This window comes from Acinonyx jubatus, chromosome A1 (genome assembly GCF_027475565.1).
Source record: "Acinonyx jubatus isolate Ajub_Pintada_27869175 chromosome A1, VMU_Ajub_asm_v1.0, whole genome shotgun sequence".
Classification (NCBI taxonomy): domain Eukaryota; kingdom Metazoa; phylum Chordata; class Mammalia; order Carnivora; family Felidae; genus Acinonyx; species Acinonyx jubatus.
This window is the reverse complement of record NC_069380.1, coordinates 156,334,302-156,358,446: the sequence shown is the minus strand read 5'-3', so window position 1 is coordinate 156,358,446 and position 24,145 is coordinate 156,334,302. Positions and strand designations below refer to the sequence as shown.

The window sequence follows — 24,145 nt, the reverse complement described above, 5'->3', positions numbered from 1 at the left end:
GAAAGAAGAAAGAGAGAAAGAGAACAAAAAACAAGAAACAAATGCTTATGTGTGGCAAGCACTGTGCTATGCACTCTGTAAGAATTATCTTGGGGCACCTGGGTGGCTCAGTTGGTTAAGCTCCTAACTCTTGATTTTGGTCAGATTATGATCTCACAGGAGTGAGACTGAGCCCTGTGGTGGGCTCCACACTAGGCGCGGAGCCTGCTTGGGATTCTCTCTCTCTCTTTCTCCCTCTGCCCCTCCCCTGCTTATACTCTATCTCTCTCTCTCTCTTAAAAAAAAATAATAATAATAATTAAAAAAAAAAAGAATTATTTCATTGTAACTCAAAATGTACTCAGAAGACCAGTGACATAAGAGTCACATGAAGTAATTGGTAAAAACAAAACAAAAATTAGGAATAGAGTTTTTAAAAATTTTTTATGATACTAACACACTGCTCTATACATTTACTAAGCATTCTGTAATAATGCTGACTGAAACATAAAAGACTTGATGACATCAACTTTCCTTTAGGTTTTGCTTTCACAAATGAATTGTTTTTAAAATAATAAAATAAATATAAAATAAAATATAAAATAATAAAATATATAAAATATAATATATAATATATATTATATATAATATATATTATAAAATATAATATATAATATATATTATATAAAATATATATTATAAAATATAATAATATATATTATATATAATATATATATTATAAAATATAATATATAAAATTTAAAATAAAAATAAGCTATGATGCACATTTTTGTATGATAAAATGTTGCTGACTTTATGACAAGAATCATACATTTGCAGCCCTCAGATGAAACTGGTTATTTTGCTATGAGCATGATTTCAGGTTATTGTCCCTTTTCAATCAGTCATGCCATTATCTTTGAGAAGCTAATAAAATCTAAAGAGAAGAATGAAAACAAATATATAATTTAAAATAGTATTATTTCAGGAATAATATTTAATCAATTGTCCATCAGGTTTCCAGGACTTATGATTTACTCTGAAGCCAGTAAATTTACCTTCTATTCAATTCCTTTGATATTTTGTTAACATTTGATTGCAATTTCATACGCCATAAGGTACAACTTTTCAGAGACAATTTTGGTGAGATCTAAGGTCTTCGATAATTAGGCTCATAAATTCAAAGCGCAATAATGAAAGGCATACTATCACTATATGATACAATGTTGATACATTCATGTGCTCACTTATAAAGGCAAAGTACTTACTGTTTTTTACTAGCCTTTCCCTATCCAATGACATAACAATTTGTATATCACAGATGCTTGATTTAAAAGCACGTTATTTTCATATTATTTATTAAAAGTGTATCCTTAGCTTCTGATAAAACAATTCATTGAATGATGATGCCTAAGGTCTCTACTTTATAGCTATTGGCATATGTTCTGGGTGCTACATATAGCATGGTGTTGTTTTTTAAACAAAACAGCTACTAAGCTTAATTAACTACCAAACTTTCTTCCTTTTTAATGGGAAAGGCTCTGCAATATATAATAGACAAAAGATTTTGCATCTTGTCCCATCCCATAGTTAGAAATCAATAAGATAATGATTTTTATTGCCATGAGGGCTAAACCAAAATAAAAGCAATAATTCAATAAGACATTCTCAGGAAAACAATTAATAAAGAGAAACAGATAAATACGTACCTCCTGGCAATTTTTTTTAAATTGTAAGGACAACAACAAAATTGTATATGCACTAAGACAGGAAAAACAGAATTTCTAAAAATAAATTAAAATTAGGCTTCCCCACACATCTCTACAGCACAGAAAGCCAGACAATCTTGGAGCAACATGTATAGAATTTTGAGGGAACAGAATTGCTCACCAAGGATGTTGTACAATTTTGTATTTATTTCTTGTGTGAAGCCAGCACAAAAGCATGTTCAGAAAATCACCATTCGTGCTCCCTCCCTGAAAAAATTATGTTTAAAAATATTCCAGTCAATGAAGACATGAATTGAAATTTAGAGCTAAAAACGAAAATGAGGAAACTGCAGTCCAAAAGAATTTCTGGAGCTTCCCTTAGAGAGTTTTTAGCCTGCCAAATCAGCCATGCAGTTGGATTCTGGGCTGGCTGCTGGAGTATGGCTCTCCCACTGAGCCAGGTAGGATTGAGCTCGGGGCACTTTGACTTTGCCTCTTTCTTGGCACTGGGACATGAGCTTGTGCAGCCACAGTCAACTCCCCACAATTATCATGGACTTTTTTGTCACAACCGATAATCCCTTAAAACAATATATGCTGTACTATTCCAGAATTTGCTAACAACAGCTAAATCACTAGCTTGTGAGAACACTGTCCCTGAAGAGTTTTTAAAGGTGTTTCTCCCTCAAAAACATAGCACTACATAAAGACTAGATTAAATGCCCTAATAAAATGCCAAGATACCTGAATAATGATTTTCTTAAAACCTACACAATGATGACTCTTTTTAACTAGAAAAAATTGATCTCTCACAAAGCACATTATTTATCCTTTTCTAGGCCTTACTAATGATTTTCGTTGTTATCTCTGCTTAAACATAATATACACAGAGAAAAATCATGTAGGGATATATGCCAAGATGGAAGTAATGGCCATGTCTGTAGGTGCTAGAATGGTAGATGATGGTATTTTTTCTTTATAGTCTTCACTATTTTCTTGGAGCATCTGGGTGGATTAGTCAGTTAAGTGTATACTCTAGATCTCGGCTCAGGTCATAACCTCATGGTTTGTGAGTTTAAGCTCCACATTGGGGTCCATGCTCAAAGTGGGGAGGCTGTTTGGGGTTCTCTCTCTCCCTCCCTCTCTCTCTGTTCCTCCCCTGCTCATGTGCTCTTTCTCTTGGAATAAATAAACTTAAAAAAAATCCTCTTCAGTACTTTCTCAATTTTCTTCAATGATTATGTTTTCGCTGTATTAAAAAGTTGCTAAAATCAGCAAATCATATATTAAGTATGAACATGCAACATTATCACATTAATTTAAGAATACACAGAAAATTTTATACCAATAGTTATAAATAAGTGGTAGACTACATAACACTGTTTTTCACAAGTACACATTGTCTTTGTGATTAAAAAAAAGACTAATTTCATTAAGAGGAAAAGTGTAAAAAATGCTGGGAGTCATTTAATACTTTATGCATTTTAGAAGGAGGAAAGGTAAATACTGAGAAAAGAATCCCACATATCTTTTCCTGTAAGGCACGATTTCTATCCTGTTGATAGCCCCCTTTGTACCCACAAAAATATATCTATTATTAAATTTGGGTTCTTATAATTGGCTCTAAAAGATTGTGTCCATCTTATGCTTTAAATTCCATTCCTCAGGCCTTCACTGACATATGTTGCGCAAATGATCATACTCCCCCAGTGTGGCCAGATGTGTTAGTCAAATACTATACATAGATTTGACTGCAGGTTTGGAAAGGCTTCTTTGTTCCAGTGTTTTTAAAGGGGCTGATGTTAAGTTTTCCCATTTTTCCTTTTCCTGCTCTAGTCCTTTTACCTTTGGTTAATTAATCCATGCAACTTTTAGTTTTGTAACTCCTTTACATCTGAGGAGGTCTTAGCCAATTCATAATGACTGGTATAAAGAAGTAAGTGAATATGTTCTAGACACTTACTCTAGTCCAGCCTCAAGCATCTGTATTGGAAACTCAACACGACAAATGATATTTTGGTTGTAAGATTCTGTTAAAATTGCTGCCAACTTCTTAGGATAACTTAGTGGCTATGTAGGGGTCAAATTCCAACCAAGTAAAAACCATTTATGATTGCAGGAGAGAAAGAGCTCTAAAATTCACACAGAGCATTCATCCCTAGGTATTTTTACATATGACAATATAATAGTGGTTCTTACCTAACCCTAATCATTTTGCTCCTGGTTATATCTTCCCAAAGTCCTCCTCTGTACCCTTTTTCTTGCACCTCCAAATAAAATGCAGCAAAGTAATAAAGGGAGAAAGAAAACAAATGCAGAGAAGTATCCCTAAGCATAGAAAGCACACTTTCAAACTGACTTTGTTTCAAAGGTCTGGGTTTGTCTGTAGAAGCCTAGCCTACATGTCTGCATATGCTTAGGGACATGTTGTTTAACCTTTGGAAGTATATACTAGTCTGAAAATGGATTACCAAAACCCAAACTAAGCTTCTGGATTTCACTTCTTGTTCAAAAGAGCAGTGGTAAGAAAATATTTGGGAGAAAGGATTAGTTTGAGGAAATCTTTCTCTGGTAATTGTGAGAAGGAAAGAGAATGGTAACCAATCATGGATGGTAGGCAGGATAGATAACATATCCAAATCGCACATGGTGTTATAACTGTGAATACAAAGGCTAAAATAATGCCTAATACTAGATAGTTTCCTTGAATTGTCTCCAGGCCCACAATATCTCACCAATGACTTATCTGTATGTAACATAAAGAATTAGAGATTCCCTGGAGACATATCCTATTGGAAATATATCTTGACTACCAAGTCATCCCAACTCACAGGTCTGTCTACCCTATCAAACAGATATGGACTGAATTTGGTGGGATAATAAACAATCTTCAGTCTCAGACCATATGAATTACTACAGTGATTTATGCCAAAGGAACAAGGAAAAGCCTCCGTCCTCTCTTCAGTTCTGCTGGCGGGGACAGAGCACAACAGATCAGTATGTCCAGGCTCAGCACAAGAAGAGCTATAAACCTGAATTTCTCAGAAGTGTTTTGGAACAATGTCAGAATTCCTTGAATTGCTGATAAAGAGAAGAAAAATCCCTTCTTCCTTTTCTTGAGATAGAAGTTCAGCCTTTTGGTTTCGAATTTAAAGTATAGTCTGCCTCTACTAACACAGAAATCACGAATTGTCCCCTGGCTACATTTTAAGAGGGCTCCTTATTAGTTTTCTCAAGCCCCTTATAAATATGGGAATAAGGTACTTTATAGTCAAGGTGTTAATATAAAACAACCCTAATACTGTGCTATCAGATGTTGTCTAAACCAACAATGCCTGTACATTCAAGATGTAATATTTAAGCTCTCAAGTAATAACATATTTAGTGAGAATACTCCTATAAGACCTAGTCTATTATTCACTTGACCACATTAGAAAAGATTTCCCTTTTCAAGTAAATAGGTTACTCTTAATTAATATTAATAGAGAATAACATCCAAAATCATTACTTCCTAGTATGGAGAATAAAGATGCACTACTGTTTTCAGATAGGAAATCATTTAATAGATATCTTACCTGGGAAGATACTTAAAAGGTAGGGTAGGTAAGGGAACTTAATGACACTCTGTAGTAATTTTCATGCTAGTAAAGGGAGAAAATGTGGTTTTTCATATGGGAATTTATTTTTTAATAATTTAACAAAGAAACAGGATAAAATCTAAATAAATGTTTACTCTTATTTTTTAATTTTAAAGAAACAGTTGCCCTCCATGGCAAACTTCATTACAAATCTGCTCATTAATAATCTAAATTATATTTTCAAGGATATTAGTAAGAAAATGACAGTAGAAAGTAGAGTGAACCTTAGTGCAGAATCCATAGCAGCTTCTATTCATAACAATCTCTTCCTATATTGAATATATTGAAACATATTAAATATTTAAAAACTGCAGGAAGAAGAGGAGGAAAATTTTTGAAACCATGTTGATAACAAAGAAAAAATATAATGATCACTGTATGCTTTCTGGTTTTCCATGTACCATTTAGGACTTGGCTGTTTTACCAAATGGAAATGACAGTGATAATTCCTATCAAATGAAGATGAGCATATCTATTGAGATCTAAAATGTAAAAAGTAGCAAAAGGGAGGCACATCCAGTGCCCTTTGGAAGGACAGCACATTCACAGGTCCCTTCTCCATGGAGAAGTTGACCAGTGTTGAAAGGCCACATAATGGTGTGTCATTCAGTGGAAGGAGAAATTCACAAGCTCAAAAACAACCATCTCAAAGTGGAAAGATTTGGTGTTACTAGTGTTTCCATACAATTGAGCCAAATAAAATAGACTTTCTCTTTTCCTTTTGTTTATGAACCTGAATAACAGATTAATCTAGGCTATCACTGTTCTTTCATAGTGTATTCTCATGAAAAAAAGATTTCCTTTTCCACTAGAGCATTTGGTTTCCTCCTCTAAATCTGCCATGTTCACCAACAAAACATTTAAGGTTCAGCAATTCCTATAGGGAAAATACCTTCAATAACTGGGTTCTAGTTCTAAATAGAAACAATTTCTAAAGATTCTTTTCCCAGGAAAATAATTCTTATTAATTCTTAATTCTTATTAATTTGTAATGATTTTCACTTACATTCTTGAATCAAATCTTAATTCAGATTAAATCTGCCAAAATTCCAGTAGGAACTCTTTGCAACCTCATTATCTGTGTCAAGATGGAATTCACAATTAAAAGCAAGAGAAAAGCAAAGCCCAGTACTGCAGAAATTACCTCATCTGATCCTTTCTTTTCTCCTGACTTTGAAGGTGATCCACTGGTTTTTTCACCGGCATGCTATAAAAACATAAAAAGGAAGAAAGATAATGTTTAAAATAAGGAGGTGTTACAAGATAATGTAATAGTGACTTTACTCCTGAAGGGCTAAATATGTATACTGTACAAACAAGGACCCCTTTAATCTTCCTTCTGAAAATGTTGATAATTCCACACTGACATGGGTGGCTTTCAAAAATCAAGAGAAGCTACAGACATTCATTTGGGATGTAGAAAGTCAGTCTATAATTAACCAGACATAGATCTGATGGTGATTCTAAGGCGGCATCTCGTCTCCTACAAAATGCCTCACTTAATTTTAAAGCCCAAATTGCCAGTGTGGGAGACATGTGGTTCCTCATGGAGATGTGATGTCTAAAGACCATGTTGAGTCTAAAACCATACTTAAGCCTCAGTTCAGCATGGGCTCGACGGACGACCATAGCTTCCAAATCTACCATCACTTCTGATGGTTCTTGGGAATTACCCAGAGTTCTTCTATCTGAGTACTCACAAATGCAGGAAGATAAACCCTGAAGGGTAAAGACCATACCTGCAACTTCTATTTATTATGGCTTTGGAATTTCATTATGTCCAGACACAGAATTATTTTTCTCACCAGGACAAATGAATGAAATGAATGAAATGAATTTCATTTTTCTCACCAGAACAAATGAATGAAAATAAGTATTTTTATGTGTTACATAAAACTTTCAAGTAGCTTACAGCCTCATTTGTTTTGATAATAAGATAAAATAAGCCATAAAATTTATTGAATTTTTTTGAGAAATAAAAAAACAAACAAGCATATGCTCCTGAAAAGGGTTACAAAGAATTGTTTCACTTCTTGTACATTGTGGGATATGCAAGAAAGTGGGGGAAAAGAACCTCACTAAATATAAGAAAATAAAAGCTTACCATTGGGTTCAATCCTGACCACCTTCAGTTAAACCAAAATATAAAACCCCATGACAATCCCTAGAGCAGAATCATAACCTGAATATGTAAGTCAATGAAATTATTTGAAGAAGAGTGGCAGCAACAGTAATATTAATGTTAATAATTTATATTATATTATGTATAATAATTAATAATTTATATATTTTTAATTTTTTAATTTTTTTTAACGTTTATTTATTTTTGAGACAGAGAGAGACAGAGCATGAACGGGGGAGGGTCAGAGAGAGAGGGAGACACAGAATCCGAAACAGGCTCCAGGCTCTGAGCTGTCAGCACAGAGCCTGACACGGGGCTCGAACTCACGAACCACGAGATCATGACCTGAGCCGAAGTCGGCTGCTTAACCGACTGAGCCACCCAGGTGCCCCTATATTTTTAATTATCTACTTTCATACACACTCTTATTTCATACAAAATAGAAGCTCATGTGATTTTTGGTATATGAAAAACTAAGAATAAGAAGAATTCAGTGAGCTTTTCACAAGGACCCATAACCAGTAAATGGGAAAAGTTTGCAAAGCAGCTTTTCTGACTTATAATATATTGCTTGTCACTATACCATGCTAAATAGAATAAGTTAATATTTCCTTTAGTCATATCAACATATGTTTTAAAAAGCCCAAGAAATATCAGACACATGGAAGAAATCTTGCATTAAGTATTCTCTGTACACAGGGCACCTGGGTGGCTCAGTCAGTTAAGCGCCCAACATCAGTTCAGGTCACTATCTCACAGTCTGTGATTTCAAGCCCTGTGTTGGGCTCTGTGCTGACAGCTTAGAGCCTGGAGCCTGCTTTGGATTCTGTGTCTCCCTCTCTCTTTGTCCTTCCCCCACTTGTTCTCTCTCTCTCTCTCTCTCAAAAATAAATAAACATTAAAGAAAAGAGTTTTTGTATGAAAAACTAGGAGTAAATCACTTTCTTGTGTGGAAAATTCTCCCCAAAATGTAGCACCATCATGGATCAAGGGGCGGAATCCACTGAAAAGCAGCCAGCCTGCAAGAGCTTGGTGAATGAAGCCCTGTTTCACCATGATGTCCTAGTCTAGTGTTTGTCTATCTACAGTTGAGGGCAATCAGTATTGAGTAGTTCATGAATCTTGGGAGAAAAAACATCTAAAAGCCCACATATATATCAATGCTAAATGGTAAATGACAAATTTTAGAAGATTCCTGAAGGCCTGACTAGAGGGAAGAATCATTCACCATTTGCAGATAGAATTTAAGAGGGATAGATCTATAATGACAGATTTATCCAATTTGTCTCCTTCCAGAATTGGTAAATCCAGTGTTTTACTGAACGTGCTGCATGTGTCATTTACTCTTCAAGAGGTATTAGTATTCTACTTTACAAACAAAAAAACTTAGTCAGTTGCTTTTGTCTGGTAGAAGTCTCCATGCTCTCCTCAAGGACCCCCTCTGCTTCCTGCTCATGTGGCAAATATATATTATGATACGTTACCCTACAGTAAATGTTCAGATAGCCCTTTGTCTCTAAATTTTAGGTATATAGATGTTTTTCCTTCAATTTTTTTTAAAGGGCCCCTGGCTGGCTCAGTCCATAGAGCATGTGATTCTTGATCTCAGGGTTATGAGTTCATTGGGCATAGAAATTACTTTAAAAAAAACAAAAAACAAACAAACAAAAAAAAAGGGAATGCAAATAAATAAATATAAGAAAAAGTTTTAAAAAGTCATTTTCTGGGGGTGTTTCAAAATTTCATTCTTCTAGATTAATCAACACTATCAGTCACTTGTTTCCATTTAAACACTCAAAATTCCACAAATTATGTAGGCTCCAAATAGTTTGGGAGTGGTATATGTTATGAATACTTTTTCAAATGCTCAGTTATAAGGACAACTTACAAAAATTATGTTCTATAAGAACTGGTATTTCATGACTTCAAAAGAAGTATTTGCTGTCAGTAGGAAGTCTTTTTTTTTTTTTTTTGTTACAATACACAGAAGTATACTGACATAAAAAACACAATCAAATGGCAATATTTTTAAGGAACTTTATGGATTATATTTTCCCAGTTTCTTTGTTTTCTTTTTAACCCCACTTTTTAGTATATATTTTTTCTTTTTTTTAAGTTGATTTATTTATTTTGAAAGAGACAGAAACAACATCAGTGTGGAGGGGCGAAGAGAGAGAAGGAGAGAAAGAATCCCAAGCAGGCTCCGTGCTGTCAGCATAAAGCATGAAATGGGGCTTGAACCCACGAAACTGGGAGATCATGACACTAGCCAAAACCAAGAGACGGATGCTTAATGGACTGAGCCACCCAGGCACCCCTATTGTAAGTTTTTTCTAACACAAAGAAAAGTTAAAAGAATAATACAATGAGTGCCAATATTCTTACTACTAGATCTATCACGATTAACATTGTTCCTATATTTTGCAATATTTGCATATATTACAAACAGATCTATCTACCTGGATTTGTATATGTACCTGTATTTGAGAGTAAATTGCGGATATCCTGAAACTTTATCCGTAAGCATTTCACTAAGCATCTCCTTAAACTGAAGAATTTTCCCCAAGTAACTCCAATATCATTGTTACTCCAAGAGAATTAACAAAAATTACCTAACATCATTTAATTTCTAGTAAATACCAACCTTATGAATGAACCATTTCTTTGATCATTCCTTGGGGCTTATTGAATATTCATCAGTCTATTAATGATGTAAAATCAGTTATATCTTTGCACTGTGAGATATTCAAAGTGCCTGATTTTTTATGTTTATTATTATTTTTTTTTAATTTTAGAGAGGAAAGCAAAAGTGGCGCAAAGAGATAGAGGAAGAGAGAGAGAAAATCTCAAGCAGTTTGTATGTTCAATGAAGACCCAATACAGGGGCGGATCCCAAGACCCTGGGATCATGGCCTAAGCCTGAACTCAAGAGTTGGACACTCAACAGACTGAGCCACCCAGGTGCCCCTAATTTTTTTTTTTTAACATGAACATAGTTAACACACAAAGTGCCTCATTATTTAATCCATGGCATAACTGAGCACTTCCTACACAACTGAGCTGGTAGAATGAAATATGTCAGATTCAATCCAGCACAGGAACCTACCTGCAGCAAGGTCTTTCTAAGAGGGAAGAGAGAAGGTTTTGTCCACTACCTCACGCAGTGGGTGGGGTGGGGAGAGGTGAGAGAAGCACGGAGAAGGGAAGTACTGACAGGTCTGGAATGAGAACTGAACCACAAAACTGATAAATCCAGGGAGGACTTTTCTATATGAGGGGAAGGAAAAGAACATGTTCTAAGCACCTACTTACTCTGTGGCTAGCCCATTGCTAGCCATTTCCCCTAAGCGATTCCCTGCACTCCCCTCAGCAACTCCAGAGGTATACACTGTCACCTCATTTTATGGATAAAAAAATAGAGGATCTGAAAGGTGAAGTCCTCCTCCATCATATCACATATCCAGATTATAGTCTATCGCCCAGAGATGGGCTTTGCTGGATCTAGTGAAAAGCTAGGTGAGATCTTAAGATCCACATCAAGAAAGTCTCAATCCAATGCTCTGAAATGAAAACAACAAACCAAAACAGAACTTCCCTATCCTGAAAGTGGTTTGCTTTATAAAATGGATCAAACAGGCCAGTATGTAAATTCAGTCCTGTATTAGGAGCTGGAGGCCAAAGACAGGAAGAGCAGGATGCCAACTCTCATGCAGTAGAAATCCACTGGGAGAACAAAGCTGCAGAAGATAGGACACTCAGGGAGTTAGGACGAAAGAGGTGGTATGTGCAGCAGGAGTTGAGAAGCAGGGAGAAAGCAGATAAGGGACTTCACTGTCTTCCCCCCAAAAGGAATAATTTTCCAAACTGTTTTCACCCCCACGGATCACTGCGTATTTGGCAAGTACAGCGGTCCTCTGTCCTCATTGGAGGGTACAGCATTTATAGGCTTAAAATCTTCAGCCATAGCAAAGCCAAAAACCTGTCCGGAAATCAACAAGATCCAGGAGCAGTAAGGCTGGCAGCCTGTGGGCTCACCCCAGTGAGGATGTGTGCTAGTGAGCATCTGGGCACCCTCCCTATGTTGCCCACATACACTCTGACAGACACACAGTCAAGGGCATACATAATGGAGAAGAAAATAAGGGCAAACTTATACACATACATAAAGGAAGAAGGAAGATAGAAAAAATCGGAGCTTCTGCAAATGCAAACCCAGGTGAGAGTGCCCAATGCTAGTGTGCTTCTGAAATGTTTTTGCTTTAATTTAAAAACAAAAACAAAAACAAAACAAAAACAAAACAAAAAAAGACAAAGTTTTCTTTTAGGGTGACAAAAACATTCTAAAATTAAACTGAAGTGATTCTTGTACCACTCTGTGAATATACTTAAAAATACTGAGTTGTAGGTTTTAACGGATGAATTTATGGTTTGTGAATTATACCTGAATAAAATTGTTTTAAAAAACAGTAAAGGTTATTTGAAAACAACTGGAAAGTTTGTCTTTTTCTACTTGGAGGCAAGGCCATACAGATCAATATTTGCAGGTCCAGTGATAGCTGTAGACAAATCATGAAGCAATAAGAGGTTATCTTGATGCCCTCTGGACTTCCCTCCTACTCAGAGCTCAGCTCTCTCACTGCACTACCATTGCATATGGTAAGAAAAGCTTGTTTTCAGGCCCTTCAGAGGATCAGAAAGCCTTCATTTAGTAGTGGGTATCATCCTTCAGTGTGGGTCACAAGCACCTGGGACACTTGGAAACATTAATGCCAGAGTGCAGGAAATTAACTTGTCTATAGTGGGGCCAGAGCACAGATAATATTTCTCTAAAATTTCCTAGCTGATCTGAATATGCAGCTAGGATTCGAGACCACTGGTTTTGAGAGGAGATTTGTGGACACCATGACAGGAAGCAGACGGTTCTGCTCTTCAAATCACCCCACTGAGTTGGCACCCATGGGGAGCTTCCCCTGGTCACGAAGGTTGGGGCAGCTCTGGGGCTCTGATTGGTCAACGAAGGAGCGCAGTGCCCTGTGTTCACACCAGCCTTCCTAATTCTGAGCCTTGCCCTATTTATGGTACATTGTACCTTCGTATCTGCACATTAGTCTCGATTTTCTTAGTAAAACAAATTAGCGCCTTATTTGATACTCTCTTGCTTACTGATTCCTTCATAAATGTCTATTTTGCCTTCCCAACCAGATGGTAAACTATATTCTTATTTTTCTGGTCCTGTGGTAGGGGTGTGACAAATAATTCTTGATTGAATGAATGTATTTCCACAGAGCTCTAAATATTCCCTGAGAAGTACTTTTGCTCTGTTCAGGTTAATAAACTAGACAAAAGAGAAAGAAGCCCCCCCCCCCAAATAGCTTGAAAAATTAACAATGTATAAATTGGTATTTCTTGCAAAATCCCTTAAAATCCATTCTTGTTTGTATTCTGCTTGCTAAAACAAGCAGAAGGACCAAGATGTAAAGCTGGTTTTGCTTTAAAACCATCTCCCTGGAGCAATGCTAGACTTGTTTGCCCTTAGGTGAATTCCTTGCCCAGAATTCCTTGCTCCCCCTGCTCCTGCTCTCCCTGCTACCTCTACCAGGGATATTTGGGATGAAAGGCCTCAGGCTTGGGAGGCAGGGGTAGGAGACTGGAGGTGGTAAGTGGTATTTCCTCCTCCTTTCTGCCTCTGGGAGCCTCTGTAGTAGTGTTTCCTGCAGAATCAGCCAGCTGCAGTTCCAGTTTGCCCAGGGCAATCCAGCTCCCCACCAGTCCGCCCTGCCTAGAAATGATAGCAGCTTCCTGAAATTTCTAATCTCCGGGTGGCTTCCCAGACTCTTCTGTTACCTGGGTAACCAGTTCCCTGCATTCCATTCTCTGACAAACTCTGATGGGACAGAAGAAGTGTGAATGTGAAAGGCTCTGTGATCCTGGGCAAAATAATTTAACCTTTTTGTTTTCTATTTATAAAATGAAGCTAATAGTACTTGGCCCACGGGATGACATATTTCTCAAACAAGTTGATGTTAATGAGGAGCCTGGCCCATTGCCTAGTTCCTTTTAGAATACAGTAACAGTTATTCTACTCCCTTGTTTTTCTCTGTCAACAACCTGATTGTACTGAATTATGAAATAGTAAAATGAATAAGAGACATAAGCAAAGGTTTAAAGGTTTCATTTTCTAAGGCTGTAAATGTTAGAGCAGAGAATTTAGTCTTCTATTTTTCATAAGTATAAAGTAACCAGGTTCATCTGATATATTTATATTTAGTATTTTGTCTCTTATGGTTGTATATTAATCTCACATTTCTATATTATATCTATGGAAACAAAGTACACAGGGAATAGAGAATTCATTTTCCAAATAATCTACACCAAGTCAGTCACAGGCATGATACTTAAATGTGCAATTCCCCATGTTTTAAAATAGTTTGGAAGGAAGAGGTGTGTGTGTGTGTGTGTGTGTGTGCGTGTGTGTGTGTGTGTTTGGTGTGCTGGTGGGGCTGGGAGCTAAATAAAGGAAGAGTAGCACAATATTACAATTTTGATAATTACTGAAGATGAAGGGGTATATAAACAGTTGATTATATTATCCTCTCTTACGTGATAAAGAGTTTTGAAGAAGTTAGAATCCTCTTATCTAAAGCATATGTATCTCCCTAGAGTCACCCAAAGGCATTTCACTGGGTTTTCATACTGAAAACTCCAAACTCAAAGAGTAATAGAGTTTATTTATTGAAAAAGAATCAGTGAGTAGCCACCATGTGCTAAGTGCTACAGGGAGAATAATTACTTAAGAAATATAAGTAAGTAAAATGTCTGGCTTTTCATACATATATTCCTGCTCCTCTAAAAACATGTGCTATTAGCTTAATCTTCTTTGGGATTATCATATAAAAGACACATATTAAGGACACATATTAAGTATGGCTAGAATTCTGAAATCTCAATGTTTCACTTAAACTCCATGTATGCTTTCCCCTACCATTTTAACATTATCATGGATATGCCAAGATGACACTGTTATGACCACAGCTCTTTCTGTCGGGTTTTCAGAGGTAGCATGAATTTTGAATTTTCTCTAAATCAAAGAAGATGTCATGAAAATTTCAATAGTTACTTTGTTGCTTGTGTAGTAGTCATTAGGATGCACTTGTAATTTTTATCTACAAGAAATGCAAGAGAATTGAACTGAATACATACAATTCTATATATTCAAGTGGACATACTTAAGTTGAATGGGGATTTATTTATTTACTTACTTTTTTTAAGTTTATTTATTTATTTTGATAGAGAGAGCACACAAGCTGGGGAGGGGCAGAGAAAGAGGAAGAGAGAGAATTCCAAGCAGGCTCCATGTTGTCAGCACAGAGTCTGACACGGGGCTTGAACTAACCAACTGTGAGATCATGACCTGAGCCCAAATCAAGAGCTAACGCTTAACCAAATGAGCCACCTAGGCACCCAGAATGGGGATTTATTTTTAATGGTGCTAGAGTTTTCCTTTTTCAAGATAAAAAGAGTTCTGGTGATGATGGTTGCACAAGAATATAAGTGTACATGGGATGCCTGGCTGGCTCATTTGGGGGAGCATGCTACCTTACATCTCAGAGTTTGAATGCCATGTTGGACACAGAGATTAGTTAAATAAATAAAACCTTAAAAAACGTGAATGCACTTAATTCCACTTAACTTTACACTTACAAATGGTTAAGATGGTAAATTTTATGCTGTGTATGTTTCACCTTCAAAAAAATTAAAAACACTCACAAAGAAAATAAACCTCAAGAAAAAGAATAGAATAAAGATGGGCTTGGGGTACCTGAGTGGCTCAGCCAGTTAAGTGTCCGACTCTTGATTTTGGTTCAGGTCATGATCTCATGGTTCATGAGATCAAGCCCTGTGTTGGTCTCTGCACTGACAGCACAGAGCCTGCTTGTGATTCTCTCTCTCTCTCTGCTCCTCCCCCACTCATGCACACACACATATGCACACACACACACACACTCTCTCTCTCTCTCTCTCAAAATAAATAAATAAACTTAAAAAAAAAAAAGAGTAAGGATGGGCTGCTCTGAGAAGTCTGTATTACACCAGACAACCTACTCAGAATTAAATGCCTACCTATTCACCTTAGAATCTCAAATGGCCACCCATATTTCTACCCTCAACAAGCCATAGTACCATTCTTTAAAAAGCACTTGGGGGATATAATTAACTTTCTGGGAAGTGCCAAAACTGATTAAAGAACAATATCATCAGATGTTAGTCCTAATTTAAAAGTCCTATCTGCAATGGGAAGCAAACCAATTTAGAAACTGTCAACCAAAAGAGCAAAGTTGTGTCTGATCTCCATTCTCCCCAATACTCTAAAGCCTGTGGACTTTTTGCAGACTCTGTAATTTGCATTCCTTACACCTAAAAGTTACTGCAGTTATGTGGTCTGTCCTGCCATAGAAGGCTTGTGACAGTGTTCCCAGACTGGCCACAATGATGGGGCCTTCCAAATGACTGGGCTCCTTGATCATGCTTCCTTCCACTGGGCTCATGGGTCTAATTAGACTAAGAAACACCTTTAATTAGCATGGCCAAATTGAGTCAACTTATGACACAGAATGTGATTAGTGTCAACCAAATTTATTCTCCATGCTTCATCATTATGATGCTCATCAGATATTCTTCAGCTCTAGCTTTTTAAAGTTTTTTTGTTGTTATTGTTTTTGTTTTTTTATTACAACCACATAATTCTTCAGAAAATAAGATCAATGATTTTGTTGGTATTTGGTGTGGAAATATACATTGTAATGTGTCACTGACTAGCTTAAAGGTGATACTTCCTTAAACAAACATCATAGATACATCTTTTAATTATTTTATTTTATTCTGCCTAAATTTTTAAAGTTAGATCATTCATGGGGTGCTTGGATGGCTCAGTCAGTTGAGCATCTGACTCCTGATTTCAGTTCAGGTCATGATCCAGGGTCGTGGGATCAAGCCATGCATCAGGCTCCTTGCTGAGTGTGGAGCCTGCTTAAGATAGTCCCTCTCTCTGTCTTTCTGTCTCTCTCTCCCTCTGCCCTCTTCCCCACTTTCACTCTGTCTCTAAAATTAAATAAAAAAAAAAAAAAAGGTCACTCACAATCTTTTGAGTATTTAAAGGATTCTAGTAAAGATATTATTTATAGGAGATTTATAGATATTATAGGATTTACCAGGAGCATGATATATATATATATATATATATATATATATATATATATATACACACACACACACACACACACATATATGACATACCTGATAAAAGTACATATATACTATCATATAAAATATATAGTTATATAATATATAATTATTATATAATTATAATAGTATAATATAATATAACATATTATATTATATACTATGTAATACTATATAATTATGTTACATATTATATTATTATATATTATAATTATTGTATATATGTGAAATATATATATACATTATAAATTGGCTCTGTGGACCTTTAGAGGATTTATGGTAAGCTTTTGTGTATTTGTGTGTGTATTTTGCTGAGGGAAAATGGTCTATAGCTTTTCTTTAATTCTCAAAAATGGTCTCTGATCACTCCCTTTGTAACCATCAGACAAAATTGGTTAGGAAGCCATGTGTACAGCTATATAGTCCAATACGGTAGCCCTTAGCCACTCATGCCTATTGAGTACCTGAAAAAGTAGCAAGTATGAATTGAGATGTGCTATAAATATAAAATGCACCCTAGATTTTGAAGAATTAATATAAAAAAGATCTAAAATATCTCAATGATTTGTACATTGATTATATGTTGAAATAATGTTTGTAACACAGTGGGTTAAATAAAGTATATTATTAGCATTAATTTCACCTGTTTTTGCTTTTGCTAATGTAGTTACTTGGAAATTTTTAAATTACATAGGTGGCTCACACAACATTTCTATTAGATGGCACACTGGTTTGGTAAGAATCAAAGCTGATCACAGACAGTTTGCTTATTCTAAGAGACAAAAAAAAATTTAAAGTAGTTCCAAAATTGGATTATAAGAGATTTTAGCAAAATGTCAGACTATGTCTAAACATAACAGGGTTAAAAGTACTGACTTAAACTATGTCAAATATTCCAGCATAATTTCTTTTAGAGAACCATTAATTTGGAAAGAAAAGTCTGATGTTAACTCTGGAATACTGCCATCCATATTTGCAGATAATACACGTGCATTTTGGTAAGAACCTTAGGACCATGACGGAAGAGAGGATCCTGCAGTCCAGTTAAACCACCCCACCCATTCTAGGGGTCTCGAGTGAACATTTTCCCCCTTTCATCCTTATCCTCATTTCACCCACCTCTCACCATCCAACTTAGGACAATAATGACTCAAAATAAACTTTTGCTTTCAGCACATAAATAAGATGTTACATTTTAAGAGCCCAGAAAACTTAATGGGAAACATTTACAATGAAATATCTTCAGGGAAACTGTAATTCCCTACCATTAAAAGTAAATGTGTCTGGTACTTTGATCCATGAATCTAATTAGTCCTCACCAACCCTTATTTGGTGCCTATTATAGCCCTTATTTTATAGATGTGGAAAGAGGTTCAGAAAGGTTGACTTGTTGGTCTTCGAGAAACAGAACTACTGTCTTATTCTCTGCTGTGTACTTGGAGGCCAGTACTGGGGTTGGCACATAAATGCTCAATGAATGGCCATTTGGCTGATCAGTGACAGTTTACTGATTCCAATATAAGGTTTCTCTCTAAAGAGTGTCTGATTACAACCTTGCTTTTCCTAATAATACCACATGCTGAGAGGTGTACTAAATTTTTCAAATTTTCACATAAATTAATGGGATATAAATATTTCGATTCTCACCTATCAACACAACTTTTGTGTACTTTTTTGGGAATAAAGTACAGAACACCTATCGCTCTGTTTCATTCTCCACAAGGGCCTTGATCTCCGTTGCTTTTGCTTGTTGGAGTTTGGGGTTTTCTCCTTGACCCCATCCTGGCTGCCTCTCCTCCTTTGTGTTGGAAAATGTATGTCCAAGAACGTTTCTCTAAGTTCTGAGCTTTGCTTACAGGTTAGAAACACTAGATCTAAGCTCTTGAGAGCTGAGTTCATCCAGGAATCCGCATCCAGGGGAGAAATTCTTGCAGCAACAATTCCTGTCCCATTCAGCTTGTGAGCCGAGTTGAGCCTCGCGCAACTGCTCACATCCATTCGCACGCCCCGACGCGCTCGCGCATACCACAGTAGGGTGAGTCTCGGCCTCTCCCGGAGCCTAACCTAAGTCCTGAGAGGAGGTCCCACCTGGTCCCCACCCCTTCCCCAACAATACTTCGTCCGCAATCCCGGAAAGGCAAAGCAAACACAGTCCCTTCCCGTTCCTGCCCAGGCACGATCGCTCCTATTTACCGTCTTGTACCACCAGCTTGCGAACGCCATGGCGATAATCGGTTTGCTCAGAGCCGTGCGGCGGAGGGCCCGGCGGAGACGCGGTGTGCGGTACAGAAGGTGGAGGGTTCTCACTTCGCCTGCTTGGAGCGCACGGGCTCTGAGCTCGGCGAGCCCCGCAGCTGTCAGGGGGGAGGGCAACGGGGCGGTGCCCGATGCAGGCCCCGCCCCGGCCAGCTGGCCCCGCCCCGCCCGATTTGGCTCTAGGCTGGTTAGGGAAGATGTGTTATTTCTCCAGGCAGCCACGCCCTGCAGCCTGGGCTTTAGACGGAAGAGAGGATCCCGCGGTCCAGTTAAACCACCCCACCCACTCTAGGGGTCCTGAGTGAACTTTTTCCTCCTTTCATCCCTATCCTCATTTCACCCACCTCTTACCATCCAACTTTTCCCGGCGCGGGCCAGCCCCTGTTGAGTTCGTGCCACGCCCAGTGCACTTGGCCCCAGTCCGGGAATAACCTGCCACCACCAGCCACCTGCCCAGAGGCGGGCACTGAGCCCCGCGCCCTATTCCGGCCTGGGAGGGGGCGCACGGTGCTGGAGGCCAGACAGGTTACGCCCAGAAGAGGTGTCCCGCGGCTACGGGCCCTGGTCTCCCAGCGCCCAACCCTGTGGTTCCCGCAGGAGCGCCACTCACCTCCTCGGTTTGGCGGGCCGCTGCAGCGCGCCGGGGCCGCGGGGAGGCCGCGGGCTTCTGACCCGGCTGAGACATAGCAAGGCCGCTGCAAACGCTGCCTCCGCGAGGGCGCAGCGGAGACTAGAAGGGAGGGCCAGGCGGGGAGCTCTGGGAGGGAGGAACGGAGCAGAGGGCCGGCGGGCGCGCCCGTGAGGCAGCTTTTCCGACCCAGCCCTGAGCCAGCGCGGGGGCTCCCCCTCGCACGGCTGGGTCCTCCCCTTCCTGCCCGCAGCTGGCAGCGGCCCCCGCTGTAGCGGTACAAGGCTCCGGGGCTGAAATTTAACACCCTCGGCCCCGTTGTCCTCACCCAGGGATCCTCCCCTCCTCCCAGGATTTTGCTGCTCCCGTGGGTTGAGGGAAGGAGGGGCTGGAGGTCTCAGGGTTCCTCCTTGGACTTGCCCAGACTTAGCTTGCAGTTGTGCAACGGGAGAGCGGGACCCGGGCGTGGCCAGTCTACGCCTCGACCCGTCTTAAAAATCTCCAGAATTAGACCCCTTTTCTGCTATCTGCCCTGGTTTAGTTTAGAGAAGAACTTACCGACTTAAATCCTGGACCGCCTACACAAGGAAGCGGATCACAAAAACAAATTGGTCTGTGCGTGTGTTTGTGTAGATGTGTGTGTTTGTGTAGGTTGTGTGCGCGCTCCTGTGTATGTTTTATGTCGTCTCTCTTTGGTGGCTTTTTTGGGCAGGGGGGCGCGATTTGAAAGTTTAGAAACGTTTAAGGGTAGGAAGCCCGAGGTTCCAATCCAAGCCGAATAGTCCCCAATTTAAACCTCTATAGGCTTTCTAGATCCTGGCTGGGTTTTGTTACCGAGGCTGAAGTGTTTTTTGTCTTTGGCTCATCTTAAACCGCACTTCCTGGTTTGGGCCTGTAAGTGAAATGTAACAAGCCCGTCTAGAAAATGCTCATCTGCGGAGACTTTGGCCATCGGTTGCTGCGGATTTGTGGTCAGACCTGACAGAAAAAAACCTGTTTCCCAGCAGTGATAATGACACTTTGGGCCTGGGGGTGGCCTCTGTCTGCAGTGTTGTGTTTTAGACAGTTGGAGAGAGAGAAGCCAGATTGTAGGAAAAGATTTGTCATGCTACATTGAGCTTGGCAGGATGAATTCTTGTTTCCCTCTCCTCTCTCATTTTTAGGGATTTTGACTTCTTTTACTGGCTAGCAGCTTTCTTGATGCGGGGAGAAGAGAGGGGTGATTTAAATGGATTTCCTTTTAAACAGTTGTTTACTTATTACCATTTATACCTAGTAGTTCCAACACACAGGCTACCAGCTTAGAATTTATATGTAAAAATGTAACAACTTCGACAAGGGGTCTATGATTGTCCATTCAAGGAAAATCAATTGATAGTATGAATTACATTCATAATTGGGGAAATATGTCATAAGCCTGAAAAAATGACTTGCAACTAAACACCTAAAGTAATAAAAAAAAAAAAAAAACACACCAAAACTAATAGGAGCCAGGTATAGGAGCCCCACCTGTGGGCCTAGGAACTGAAACATTTCCTTACTTCAGAGCCTAGAGAACCTAGGTTCAGGTTTTAAAATTTATTTATTTACTTTGAGAGAGACGGAGAGAGGGAGAATCCCAAGCAGGCTCCATGCTGTCAGCACACAACCAGACGCGGGGCTCAATCTCACAAACTGTGAGGTCATGACCTGAGCTGAAACCAAGAGCTGGGATCTTAACTGACTGAGCCACCCAGGTGCTCCAAGGTTCAGGTTTTAGATCCGGACGAATAATGGTTGGTTGATTAAAATTTGAGGTATTTTTCTGACAGAGTATTTAAAATTGAACTTATACCAGTTAGTTTTACACCTCTTAAAAGTCTTCCTTGTAAAGAACTGTGAAAGAAATTGTAGAAGGAATGATATAAAGATGAAAATACACATTCCCTGCCCTCCAGGTACTTAGAGTTTTGCTGAAGTCATATGGCATTTGTAATGCATGATCATTTGGGTGACATTGAGAGACATACAGGTATGAATAAGTACAAATCTATTTTGGGAGTTTGGGGTTCTGTGGGTTTTGGTGATTATAGGAAGAGAAAGGAGGCTTGAGTGGACTGGCTGCATGGTGGGATGTGGACAGAAGAGGGATGGGGCAGTTCAGGAAATATAAAAGAGCCTACCTGCCTGGCTGGAGCTGCTGGTCCAAGTTTAGGAGTAATAAATCCATTTATCAACTTACTATTTACTGAGCAGCCACTGTAGTAGGTAGTATAATTGATATGAAAATCTGTAAGAGATAATGACATTAGCCTTCAGGCTTTGCTTGAGAGTTGGAACTCACATAAGCAGAAACAATTTTGAGCTAAACTGTGCATTAATGACTATGAGTAAAGAAGAATTACAAATAAGTTGAAGGATGGTGTTTTCACTTTCTTTATGGTCCGTGAGAAATTTGAACTTTGATACCACGCCCAGCATTTGAGCATCTTAGGGAGGCTCATTTTAAGTACATATGGCAACTTGTGCTACATTTTTATTTGTACATATTTTAAGTACCTCATTCCTTTACTCAGTAACAGGATGACTGCAATGTGTCAGACTGTGGAGGTACCAAGGACCTCACGGTCTAGGGGGAAAGACAAATAAATCCACCACTACATGACCGTGGGATAAGGGTAAGGGCTGGCAAAGATATTCCGGCAGCACTATGGGACTTCTGGCTCTGATGCAAGGGTGGGCTGGCTGGGGAGGAAGGGAGCTCAGGGGCTGCTTTCTCTCCTGATGTTTGACTTGAGTGAGTTGGAAACCTCCTCCAATCAGCCTTCACGTTGTATGTCCTCTTTATCCCCACTGCTGCTGGAGCTGTTGAGGGCCCCATCACTTCTCATCCGGAAGCATGTAAAATGAGAAAAACAAAGACGTGATGGAGTCCAGAGAAGAAGCCAGTGGAACCTGAGAAGGAGTTAGAGTGATTCAGAAGGAATCCAGTAAAGAAGCAAGCACAAGAGGCCAAGGAATGAGGGGTTTATAAAAGGAAGGGCTGGTCCACAGTATGAAATTTCACTCAGGGGCACCTGGGTGGCTCAGTTGGTTAAGCCTCCGACTCTTGATTTCAGCTCAGGTAGTGATCTCACAGTTCCTGAGTTCCAGCCCTGTGTCAGGCTCTGCCCTCACAGCAAGGAGCCTGTTGGGGGTTCTCTCTCTCCTTCTCTCTCTCTGCCCTCCCCTACTTGTACTCTCTCTCTTTCTCTCTCTCTCCCCAAATAAATAAACATTTAAAATTTCACTCAAAAGTTGCATCAGACAACGTATGAAGAGTGTCTATTAGATCTGACAACTGAGAGGGTTTTGGTAACCCAGCCAGGGGGTGAGATTGAGGAGGACTCAGAGTAGTTTTCTGAGGTACTCACAGTTTGAATAGTCCCCTTCCTTTGGATGATATTTCTTTCTACAATACCACATATTTCTGGAATGGAGGTTACCTGCAGAAAGCCTGTACCTTCTGGCTGATGTCCAAGTGCCTGCCAATCCCACCAAAACTTACCTGTCCTGTCTGCCATCTTAAGACTCTCAGCCAGGTTTGCTTCACTTTGTAGTGACATTTTCCTGAGTAAACCAGAGAAAAAAAAGAAAAAGAAAAAAAGAAGCATCCTTGCAAATAACCAAAGACGTAGGAATAATATGCAAAGTTTCAGACCCTCCTTTCCCTTATAACATGTGTGTATCTGAGTAGGAACTTCATGATTCTGACTGTTGAATTATCCAGAAGAATGGCTTCAGTGGTGAAGTTCTGTGATAAAGGGGATGAAGAGGTGCTAGTCAGTAAGAGAATGCGTTTAGATCACAGGAGTTTGGCCATGTGCTACGGTCTGAATGTTGTTGTGCCCCCCAAATTCCCATAATAAAATCCTAATGCCCAATGTGGTGGAATTAGGAGGTGGGGCCTTTAAGAGATGATTAATTCATGAGGGCGGAGCTCTCATGGAGATTAGTGCCCTTATAAAAGATGTCCCAGGAGAGCTCCTTTGCCCTTCCTGCCATGTGAGAATACAATGAAAAGTGTGCAGCTAGGAAAAGTCCCCTCGCTCAAACTTACTGGCACCCTGATCACAGACTTCCAACCTCCAGAGCTGCGAGAAGAACGTTTCTGTTATGTTGTGTAAGCTCTCCAGCCTGTAGTACTTTTTTTTTTTTTTACAGTTTTTTTAATTTATTTTGAAAGAGAATGAGAGAACGCTGAAGGGGCAGAGAGAGAGGGAGAGAGAGAGAATCCCAAGCAGGATCTGCACCATCAGTGCAGAGCCTGATGCAGGGCTTGAACTTACGAACCGTGAGATCATGATCAGAGCCAAAGTTGGACGCTTAACCAACTGAGCCACCCAGGCACCCCTTTTGTTATAGCAGCCTGAATGGATGAAGACACATTGCTTCTCAGATCATGTTGGGATTGTGTATGGGTGGCCGATGGGGTGGCAGGAGGGAGAAAGAATGGAGATGGAAGGATGGAGGGACAGAGGATGAAGAAAGCAAAGAGAATAAGCAGCAGATGAAGTCATTTTTAATGTTTTCACTGTTACCAAACAGGAACTTG

The 24,145-nt window shown here is 39.1% G+C and overlaps 1 protein-coding gene and 1 long non-coding RNA gene across 9 annotated transcripts in view; both read right to left on the bottom strand.

Annotated features, from left to right (window-relative positions):
• CAST (calpastatin) overlaps positions 1-19,771 on the bottom strand; it is a 107,933-nt gene extending 88,162 nt beyond the window's left edge. For 4 of the 8 annotated variants that reach the window (XM_027037483.2, XM_027037522.2, XM_027037558.2 and 1 more), the window contains exons 1-2: positions 19,555-19,770; positions 6,471-6,533 (exon numbers count right to left, since the gene is read on the bottom strand). In XM_027037483.2, the coding sequence (XP_026893284.1) occupies positions 6,471-6,533; positions 19,555-19,629 (138 nt within the window). In that variant the 5' untranslated portion in view covers positions 19,630-19,770. Of the gene's footprint in view, positions 1-6,470; positions 6,534-18,881; positions 19,067-19,554 lie in introns of those variants that run through there. The other 4 variants (XM_015065536.3, XM_053225130.1, XM_027037551.2 and 1 more) reach the window with 3 other exon arrangements.
• A 149-nt stretch (positions 19,772-19,920) lies between these two features.
• The window catches only part of LOC128316211 (uncharacterized), a 108,352-nt gene continuing 104,127 nt past the window's right edge, over positions 19,921-24,145 (bottom strand). The window contains exon 3 of the long non-coding RNA XR_008299800.1: positions 19,921-23,160. This is a non-coding gene — a long non-coding RNA (uncharacterized LOC128316211). The remainder of the gene's footprint in view (positions 23,161-24,145) is intronic.